This window comes from Nestor notabilis, unplaced genomic scaffold (assembly GCF_000696875.1).
Source record: "Nestor notabilis isolate BGI_N333 unplaced genomic scaffold, ASM69687v1 scaffold11282, whole genome shotgun sequence".
In the NCBI taxonomy this organism is placed as follows: Eukaryota; Metazoa; Chordata; class Aves; order Psittaciformes; family Psittacidae; genus Nestor; species Nestor notabilis.
The window spans coordinates 14,710-25,961 of NW_009917046.1; the positions used below are offsets into that span (position 1 = coordinate 14,710).

Here is an 11,252-nt window from a genome sequence, read left to right on the forward strand (position 1 = left end):
CACCGTACAGGAGTGGGGCCCCGAGGCTGCCTGCCGCTTCAGCATCTTCACCGGGCTCCTCTCACTTCTGCTGGCCACAGTGCAGGCCTGGAGGACCCTCTTCTTCCTCTGCAAAGGGCATGAGGAGTAAGTATCCCTGGGAAGGGCAGGGTGTGCCCATCCCTCCTGCAGGCTCGGGCAAGTGGGAGCATCCTAGGGGTGAAGCACTGGGTTTTGCAGCATCCGGATCATCCGGCTCCCTGGAGAGGCTTGGGGTGAGGCAGTGTATTGCCTGTGTCTGTCTGCACACACACTATGTACACCCCTACCTGTGTCCAGGGCCCTCTCTGGATGATGCTCCTTTACATGGGTTTCGGGTAGCAGGACAGATTCACCACTATGCACCTGCTGCCCTTTAACAGTCTGGGAGCAGCATCTGGCCAGCAAAGCTGTGATGGGCATGGAGGGTTTTTGGGGTCTCAGGGTGATGCTGGAGGCTGGGGCTAGCAGGTTTCTCCTGACCGTGGTCCCACTACATGTCCCTGTAAAGGGGTGCCTTCCCAAGGTGTACACCAGGTCTGTGAAAAACCTTGAAACAGTATTGTTTTACATGGTGGTGGTGGGAGGGCAGAAGGGAGGTGGTGGTGGTTCCCCTCTATTTTTATCCTGGTTTTGTGGTGGACATGGCAACTATTGCAGAGAACATCCATTGCTTGGTTACAACACAAGAACAATGTTGAGCACTCCCTGCAGCAGTCACAGGGCTGCACTGGCAGCTGGGTACTGTGCTCAGACAAACCAAGGGGCATCATATCCCAGCAGGTATAGTGAGAGACTTGGTGGTCCAGGAAGCAGCTTGGGAGCACTGTGCTCTGTGCTTGCCTCTCTGGTGGCCTATCCTGCCACCTTGGGTAGAGCCCCTGACACAGGTAACCCAGCCTGTGGGTGCTGTGGATCCAGGGCCCTCCAAGCACCCAACTGCATAAAGATGGGAAGGCAGGAGCATGCGCTGGTGGATGGCTAGACTAGGAAAGTTATTTCCCCATGGTTTAAGGACAATGCCAAGGGCAAATAACTCATATTCAGATCTATTTGGCCTAGAGGTTTCCTGGGTCAGTAGCTGTTACTCACATCTGGGCTTGTACAACACCCTGATGTTGGTAATATCAGGAACTGCATAGCAGTGTTGTCTCTCTGGTTCTTTCTGACCACCCTCAAGCTGCCTAATAATAAAACATGCTATAAGTATAGAATAGAAATTGATTTCCATATTAAAATTTACCTTACAAGGTCTAAATATAACCATGCACTTCTTAATACATTTGAATTCAGCTTCCTCAGGTGACCAGAAATCTATAGAGAATTAGTTAAATCCAGTTGCTTTGTTTCAGTTTTGCAGTTCAGAACTAGTTCATTTTTGGAAGAAACCAGCAGTAAAAACCTTGTAATAGTGAAAACTGGATCAGACATTTGGCCTGCTTCCAAACGTGGCTATTTAGTTCAAAACCGTTCAGAAGTCCCCTGAAAATTGTCCCAAAGACAGAGCAAGTTGGCATGAGGAGATAACCATAGGCATTACAGAATGGTAAAACAGGATGAGAAGGAAGCTGCTTGAAATCAGCAGTTTCCTATTAAGAAGAAGGTTTGTCCTGTACCATATCTGCTGCTGTCTGTCAAGCAGGACACATTGTTCTGATTTTAGACAGCCATTTGTTAGTGCTTCAAATGGGCATGAAAGCAGGTCTGTTTGGATGGAGAGATAAATGTGAGCTACTCACCACGAATGAAAATTGCTGTTTATGATTCGAGGCAGTTGAGGATGAAGCACAACTACATCACTGCTGATCCTATTGAGCAGGACTCACTGCTGCTGGGCCAGTCCCAGGGTGAGCCATCTAGAGGTAGTCAGGGTTGGCACCCTATGCCTCCTAGCAAGGTGGCCAATCTTCGTGTGAGATGGTTTTGAATGATTGCTGTCAGATAGCTGTCTGCTAAAAATCCTTCTTGAAAGGGTCTCGGCACCCCTTGCCTCCAGGACAGACGGAGTTCAAGTTGCTTGCAGGAGTAGAAAAAGCAAGTGCTAGCTGCCAGCCATACTCTGGGCCTGGGGCTATTCAGCTCAGCTGAAAGACAGAAGTACAACTCAGATACTTCATTACCAGGATTGCAAAGCAACTTCTACTTTGACTCTAAGCATTTATTACTACAGGGCATTCATTCAATTTGGAATGTGTAGCTTGAAATTCTGATCTAAGGAGAAAAATAGGTGAGGAAGAGAGTCAGTTTAGCACAGTTATCTACCAGGATGCCCTGGCCTTATGAATCTCCAGCACACAGTGATGGTTACTGATTGCCAAATACAAATCAAGCCCTGCTTTGACAGTGGAAGGTCAGGTTCTGGACCTTGGCATCTCTTCTGCTGCAGGGTACGAAGCAGAAGTCCGGGGCTGGTGATAATCCGCTGAATAGTCCTAGTAACTGTTCTTTTTCCAGAGCTCTTCCTAATTTTGATGTCAACTCTATTTTTATTCAGTGGACAGCTCAAGTCTTTTCTGACTCTTGAGCCAGCATGCCATGCTGAGGTGCACACAGTGGATATGGTTTTAGCAACACTTGGGATAAAATCCAGGCTAGGCTAACCCTCTAAAGCCACGTCAAACCAGGAACATTACCCCACTGATAATTGTTTCATTTAAAAGAAATTCTCCTTATATGCCTCATCATGTATAACCTGTTAAAATTAGGATTGTCTAGCCTAGAACATTCCCAGGATTCAAACACTGACTCAGAAAGCCTCTCGGCTTTTCATTTGGTGAGCCACCATGGAAAAGAAATTACTGTTGGTTTCGGTTTTTTTTTCCCTCTCTGGTGAGTAGACTCCTCCTGTCCCCAGTATAATGAGAGTGGTGGGAAATTCGTCATATTCATCCTTACCACCTAACCTGAATAGGATGACCTCCTTGAGCTTCCTGAGCCTCCTGGAGTTGCCAGTCTTTCTCCAAGAAAGTAGATGTCCAGTTTTTAGATAACGGGACTTTCCAAGTGCCACCTAGGGCAGTTTCAAGTAGAGAAGGGCTTAGTCAGATGAATGAAAAAAAGAATTAGAAAGTTTTCTGTAGCTAGAATTAAGTGGGGAGAAGTTAAACAATGAGATTGGAATTCCCTGGCCTTATGGTACCACTGTAAGCATCCTGCCCCATACCACTCCAAACACAGCGTGTACCTAGGGCTAGCCCTGGTTGAACATATTCTACAGGGCTGCGATAAACTGATGTTCAGCTGCCAGAAATAACACCAGTGCCAGAGAAGCTCCAGGTGAAGCTGGCCTGCTCTGCAAATTGCCCATAAAACTGAGATTCTTGTCCTATGATGGCAGTACCTTGTGTTACATTGCTTAAAATTATTATACCTATCAGTACTGTTTTTTTTACTTTTAGTTTCCCTCCCCTAGGCAATTTTTGTCCCAATTATCACGGGGACATAATTAGTCATGAAATAATTTTAGCTCCACTTACTATATAATTTAAGTTAATGACATTTATTTAACAATGGTGATTTTCATCATTACAGCTAACAAAAGCCATGCTGTGTATGAACAATCACCACTTATTTTTTATATTTTAAGTGCCGTCCTTTTATGGTGAAAAAAGTCATCAAAAGCACTTACATATGAAGATAATGTGGCTCAAAATAATAATCTGTAGTTTTTCAATGTATTAGGTGTTCTTAATTAAAGCAGATGTGTTTCAAATGGAAACTGGTATCTTTGCACCCATGGTATGCTGCTTAGAGAGACTGCTGATGTGTTTCAGCTGTTTATGAGTTACATTTTTCTTCCTTTTTATTGCAGCTCTTTCTTTTATGCCTTCCTGAATCTGCTGATCAGCGCCTTTGTGGTATTTATCACATTTATTGCAAGCACTATAGTGAGTGTAGGATTTAACATGTGGTGTGATGCAATTACAGAAAAAGGAAGCATGCCAAATAGGTTAGTATTGAAAAATACATTTGCTCCTTATTCTTTTTCATATATGCACAAATGAACAGTGGTGTTACAAACTGTACTTACTGCACGCAAGGTGAGCAAGGGTGAGAAGACATCTGTAATGTGCAAATCCAGATTTCTTTTGCTTTTTTTTTTTTTTTTGCTTTAGTACCCCACAAAGAAAAGTATGTTTCCATGGAGTTTCCTGGTTTCTTTTAGATTCATGATTATATTAGAAAGAAACCTTTTAGTTTAAAATGTTTTATTTCCAAAGGAGAGCTAGATTTAGAAATGCTTTAGGAGCAGAGGGAGTGTGGTCTGGTAAGCAGGGCAGGGGACTGGGAGTCAGGGCTCCTGGCTTGCTGTCCTGGCTCTGCCACTGACCCACTGTGTGACAGCAGACAAGTCACTCATCCTGCTTGTGCCCCAGCACACTGTCATCCAAAATTTGATGTAAAGATGCTGGCCTCGTAAAGGTGCTGTGGATGCTCTGAGAGCTACAGAATGGAAAGTACTACGTAAGTGTCAACAGATTGTTGATACTTCCTTACAGTGCACAAAATGTGCAGCTCCTAAAAAGGCCTGCTGTATCCAATGATGCTTATACTCCTTACAGGAAAAAGATAAGTTGAGGTAGGTTTTTTCCTATCAAAGAAATGACAATGTAGAGAGAGGAAAAAGTGACATTTTATGTCATATGATATTAAATAAACATATTACTTAAAGCATACATTTATGTTGCACATTGTCATATGTTGTAAAATGCCATAGTAAATGTTCTGTTTAGGGCTGCAACGATTAATCGAATTATTCGAATATTCGGTTAAAAATTCAGTTACAAAAAGCGCCTAATCGAATATTCGGATAAGAACCCAAGATGACCGACAACACTGAAAAGGAGAGAGAAGAGGCTGCAGAAATCAACCAAGATATAGAAAGACAACCTCAAAATCCTGGGAATTTTTTCACACCAGTAAAAGTCCAAGTTATTTGTAAAATCTGTAGGCAGCCTCTATCTTACCATCAGAGTATCGTCTCCTTGCTGGAGCATCTGAAACAAAAACACCCACACAATCCATTCTTCTGAGGCTTTTCCTGATGAAGTCAAAAGGTAATGGAGGCTCATACACTTTGTTTCATTGAGGGGTGAAGCAACCAATATGGGGTGATGCCAGATGTGTATATGTGGGAGGCTTGGGGATAGTGGGAGAAGAGGGTTTTAAGAGTACTGTTTTCATAACAATTATTGCAATTCCACTTATGGAAGATTGGTGTTATCACTTACATAATTATACATTGTTTTTTTATAAAGAAAGTAATTACATGCTGCTTTTAGCCTAGTTTCAGAGAAAACTGGCAAGCAACCTGGTTACTGTGATAACTTAAATATCTTTTGATAGAACATTGCCCTTGTGACTGAAAGAGATTTAAGATGTTGCTTTCTTTTACATTTGGTTTGTCTGTTTGGAATCTCTGAAATAATTTTCTTTTTTCCCCTCCAAATGCCTTCCTTGGGTAGCTGTGAAGAATTACAGGATATAGATCTTGAACTGAACTTAGAAAACTCTGCTTTCTATGACCAGTTTGCTATTGCACAGGTAGGTCAGACTAGGTCATAGTTCTTTTCCAGTTCATTTGCCACTTGCTCATTGATCTGGGATAGCTGGAGTTGAACTACCATTCCTCTGAAATCAATGAGAATGTTTCTACTGAGTTCAGTAAGTGCTGAATCAGGATGCTAGTGATGGGCACATTTGCATTTTAAATTCAAAATAGATAGTTTTGAATGAGGATGTGTCAAAACCTGATTCTGACACTAATCTTGTTAATCATGATGGAAAATTTGTTGTTTCTCCAAAGGATGAGCTCTGCAAAACTTGCAACACTGGTGTCCTGGAGCTCTTCACTGCTGTTCAGAATAATGTCTGAGGCTATTAGCTTTGCCTTCCATGAGTTTTTCTGAGATGGTCTGAGCTACGTAAATATCAGACCATTGAAAATAAATATTACTGTCATTTAGACAGGGCTGTTTACCGATGAATCTTTGAGAATTGGACCACTAAGACCTTTCTATTGAATAGGCTAGTTCTAAGTCAACAGTCAAAGTCAGTGAACACTGGGACTTGGGCACTTGTGCATGTGAGCACACTCTAGAGCTGCAAGAAGGATAGCCCCATCAATTCAGGGCTGCACCCATACACACGCTTCTTACGTTGTCCCTCATGGGAAGAAGCATTAAGTTGCCTGGGGCATGCTTCGAGGGTAACTGTGCCTTTTGGACACAAGCCAGTTTTGTGTCTTCCTTGTCAGCACTGTTATCTGGATACCCAGCTCAGACATATCTGCATGTAGGACAGAAATACATTGTCAAAGTGACCTCTTTATATGAAGCTAGCCCAAGGCCAAGCTGTATTTTGTAGCAGATTTTGCTATTAATTTCTAATCTATCAGCTAGTGGGAAGGTAGCAGAAGTAAACCTGTTACGGGTCTATAGCTTTGAGTGCATGAGGACTAAATGTCCATGTCCAACTTGTGATCTCTGGATGGACGGTTGGTAATCTGTATACAAGAGAAGGCATTTCTCTAACAAGGACCCATGCCTAAAAATTCCAGGTCCGTGCAGTTGGAGGAGAGTTAACGTTATCACAGTGTAGACAGATCAGCCCAAACCATGGAATGTGGCTCCTGCATCAGTCTCTGTCCTTCAAGATGTCACTGGGTAGAGTAGGCTAGCCCTACCCAGGTGCAGCCACTAAGCGCCCCAAACACCCAAATGTGAAGAACCTGGGAGCATAAGAGCTCCAGGAAAACACTGTTTGGCTTTAAAAGCTGAACCTGATAGCATTGAAGTGGATCTTGATTGTGACTGAAGAAAAGTATAAGCCTGGTGTAGAGGAGTGTGGAAGTTTTGCATCATTGTTTTCTGATATCCAGAGTATGGTAATCAGAGTTGGATGAAGGTACACGAATGGGTTTGCCTATGGAGAGCAAGTAAGTTCTTTGAAACAATAGAAAGAAGAACTCAAGAATAGACTAGGCATATGGGCTAGAGCAAACATTTCCTTGTAAAAACAGTAATTTCCTACAGCCGGCTTTACTTAAAACCAGCCTTTGTCCCTGTCTCTGTCATGTTTCCTCTATTCAGATGCTTCCAGCACACCAGAATGGCACTGGGATTTTCACTGAATTTGGTTAAATCCAAGTAGGTTGTTCCATGTTGATGTGGAACATTCAGATGCTGAGAAGACCCACAGCAGTAGCAGTTATCTGAATGCCCATGAGATAATATTTCATTAATGAAGTGATATTTAAGAAATAAATGCAAAGCTTCCAATTCTCTAGATATGTAAAGCCAAATTATTATATTCCTATTTCCAGAGTTTGTAGAATAACTTAAAAGTATTTTTTACTGGTGAACCGAGATAATTTTAAGTATGGACAGAAATAAGAGAATTTCCAAAGTGTTAAAGATGTATAGGAACATAAACTCCCTTTAAAAAATGGTGTTGCTCGCTTACCTAAATTGACTGTTAGCGTACACAGCTGTATTACTGTCTGTAAATGTTTAAATTTTTGTATTCTTTTAATTAAAAATTCAGTATGTCAAAACTGAAATACTGAGATTCAATTAATGCTTCTTTGCTAAAGGCATCATAGAATTAAAATGGAATTTCTGACAGAAAGCCTTGCAACAAATGAGCTTTGTCTGAGTCAGGGAGGCCAACATTAATGTGCCTGAACCAATCAAATTCTAATTATTTCTACAAAGTTAAGCAAGAGAGAGTAAGTTAGTAATGGGACTTATTGTAGATCTGAGACTTTAAACCCAGGTCTCTAATGCCAGGCATAAATGAGCCACCAGACAGCTGGATTCATTGTAATGGGTTTTGCCTGCTTTCAGAGTTCATACTGAACCAGTTACTCCAGAATGTGAAGGTTTCATTTGTAAGATTTTCTCAACAGTATTTTAAATAGAAATACCTTAAAATTAATACTTCTGCAGGGGTAGTGGAAGGCCTGAGGGACTTGGGAAGACAGTTTTGGAAAATGCCTCAAACCATATTACAATTCTAAAGTAACAAAAGTGAAATAATCCCAAGAATTTTGGGCTGGCCAGAATGTCAGATGTGGGAAGTTCAGCGGATGCACCTCATTTATACATGTTTCTTTTTTTCATTATTGTACTTAGTAGTTTTTTGCTTCATTTTTTTCTAGTACATAAAAGTTTGGTTTTTTTTCTTTTAATCTAGGAATAATTTGTGTGGAGGAACACTGGGTGCGACTTGGTGTGACTCCACAGAGTTTGATCCAGCTGAGATTTTGATATTCACCTATACAGTTGACTTTATTTTTACAATACAGTACTGACCTCTTTATAATTTCTTCTTTTTCTCTAGTTTGGTCTCTGGGCTGCCTGGCTGACTTGGCTGGGAATTACCATTCTGGCTTTCCTGAAGGTTTATCATAACTACAGACAGGAGGACCTGCTAGATAGCCTGATTCATGAGAAGGAACTGTTGCTAGGAAGATCCTCTTCACGATCCTCTTTGCAAGATGAGAAAAGTGGCATGATCTAAAGTGTAAGCAAATTTCCAGGGCGGGATCTAGATTTTAATATTCAGTAGTGTGAGCTGAAGTTGAATCAGGGTATTGAGTGTGGGAGAACTTTTCTTTCCTGAAAAGAGATGTACTTGAGAATCACTCACTTCCTCCATGAGAAACTGTTGGCAGAAATACTCATATTAGAATACAGATATTGTAACCTGTTCTTGCCAGCAGAGCTCTTACTACCTTTTGGGGTGGGGACCATTTCTGTGGACCGAGCTGGCAATACCAGGCTACAGATTCCAGGCTATTTCTTCAAGCTATTCTGCAACAACAGTTGTCACTGTGGCTGTGTCCAGTCTCTCTTCTCTCCTTCTCTTTCCTTTTGCCAGTAAAGCCACCCCTGTTCTTGCTTTATTTTGAATAATTGCAGCTCTGGTCCAGGTATAGACTCTCACTGTCTCTGCTTTTGCTATATGTATGGATGCAGTGCTGACAAACCTGACGCTCCTGCTCTGATTTTGAGTTCATTTAGAACATAGAGACCTGTGTTCCAGACTTGATATTTAATATGGGACAATGTTAATGAATTTCATGAAGCCACTATCTTATTACAGTATCTGTCAAAAACTGTATTATTTGGATGGATGGTGGAGAATTTTTGTAGTTTTGTTTCTTAGATTTTGGCATGACCAACATTTATATGACTCCTGAAGTGTAATGTAGCTAGTAATTAGTGAAGCTTGCATACTAAGAAATTAGGCTGAACAGGTAGTATTAATGCTTGTGCATTTATAAATGTAACTTGGTCCCTAACATTGTATGCTATTCAGTTTTGAATATTAGAATTTGCTTGTGATATTTATTTCATATGAGATATGCAAAATCACTATAAACATTTGCACTGTAGGTATCTCTATATATCTATTAATATAGCAAGGAGCTTGAACAGCTGCTTTATCTTATAGGTAGTTCAGTGTTGAATGGTTCCATTTACCCCATTCATGGGCAGCAGTTCCAGGGCTATTGAATTTTGCTGCAAAAAAGAACCATTACTTATACAAAGCTCACTGGTGGCTTTGTTGTTGCTTTCAGTTTTGCTTGGCTAGCACTTCAACAAATAAAGTGGATGGTGGAGATGAGAAGTAGTTCTGGTAATTAAGAGTGACCCAGATGAGTGTGGGATTTGCATGGCAGGGAAGTAAAGTTGCACTAGAACTAGGCAATTATCCCCTGGTATACATCATACGGAAGATCCCGATTCAGCAGTTAAGTTAAGCTGAAGAATTTTTGGGGAGTACACTGACACTGCCTGTGGCAACTGTGTTTGAGTTGAGACTGAATTTATTGCAACACAGGTACAAACCATTCACAACCATATTACCTCTTAAATAGGAAGGAGTTAAGTACTGGCTTAAGCATTTTATTGAAACAGAATTTGAAGCCATGGCAAATCCCTGAATTAGTAAGCATTTTAGAGCATAAAATCTAACATTACATTTAACAGCCAAATTTTTCTCGTAGGTTTAGGGGAAAAAACCTCCATAGACTATAAGCAGTGGGCCAGTCCTGTACACATCGCTTAAAGCCCTAACTGGGTGCAACTATTTGTAGAGAGAGCTTGTTTTTCAGCGTGATTTCTGCCCACATGGCAATGCAATTCCTTTGAAAGCTTTACAGCAGTGGCTTTTGTGTAGTTGTGAATTGTCATCAGAGGAGGAGTTCCTGAAGAAAGAGTCAGAGATCAAATTAGTTGACACCAATTTAAAATTCAGAGATCAGGACTGCTGGAGTGCCTTTATTTATTCATTTGTTCTAATAAGTGATAGACTCCTGCAGGTACCTAAGCCCTTTGACAAGGTGTGACCTTCCCCTTCATACCCTGTAGAAGAGCTTGGGTCCTGAAAGTCAGTCCATTTTCTATGTTTCATCAAACATAAAACATTTGCATAACTCGAAAGTTGTTACTCCAACTGTAAAAAAACACTACTTTTCCTTCCGGTCTCACTTTGAATTTAAGATTAACCAGTGATGTTTCTTCCCACAAATTACTTCAGTTCATACCTTGTTCCTCACATGGAACCATGCTGCTGCTTTGGGTAATACACTTTATGTATGTGCCAAATCAGGCTTAGGCTGAAGTAACATGTGGGTTGGGACCACCATCCCTAGTCTTGCCTGGATATTCGAAGAACCAAGAGACAGAAGATAGCAAATGTCTCTTTCTCATCCTTGCTCTGAGATATCAGGGCTCAAGCCTTGTCTCTGGTTCCTAGGATGAAGATGCTGCTCATCACTGAGGTTGTCTGGAGCTTATGGTTTCTTCTACCTCTCTTTTCTCCTGTCTCAGGGTCTTTTCCTCTTTTCCACTTCCATGAGAAGTGGCAAACACTGATCCTGGGGTTTCTACTCTTGCTGACTTTTGTGTTTAGCATTTTCCCTAGCATTTGTCACCATGACTCTATCTCACTGATACTATCATCATTGTTCTGCAGCTCAAAAGACAAAAGTGGGATTTTCAAAGCACCTGGGGCAGCCAGAATCCCACCTTGAAGTAAAGGTCAATAGGAATGAAATAATTCAGCCTTTGGAAAGTCCAGTCAAACACAAGCACCTGTACAGACTCACCTGTTAACTTTGGCATCAAAGCTTACCCTCTCTAATTCATTTATATGGGTGACTTCTTCTAACCCCAGTTACATTTCAGTGCCCATAAATGCAAACATCTTGGCAGTTGAAGTTG

At 41.3% G+C, this 11,252-nt stretch overlaps 1 protein-coding gene across 1 annotated transcript in view; it reads left to right on the top strand.

Moving 5' to 3' along the window:
- The window catches only part of TMEM179 (transmembrane protein 179), an 8,759-nt gene extending 218 nt beyond the window's left edge, over positions 1–8,541 (top strand). Inside the window, exons 1-4 of the mRNA XM_010024904.1 lie at positions 1–126; positions 3,830–3,967; positions 5,484–5,562; positions 8,362–8,541. The exon at positions 1–126 is cut by the window's left edge and continues 218 nt beyond it. Coding sequence (XP_010023206.1) covers positions 1–126; positions 3,830–3,967; positions 5,484–5,562; positions 8,362–8,541 — 523 coding nt within the window. The remainder of the gene's footprint in view (positions 127–3,829; positions 3,968–5,483; positions 5,563–8,361) is intronic.
- Positions 8,542–11,252: the final 2,711 nt, after the last annotated feature.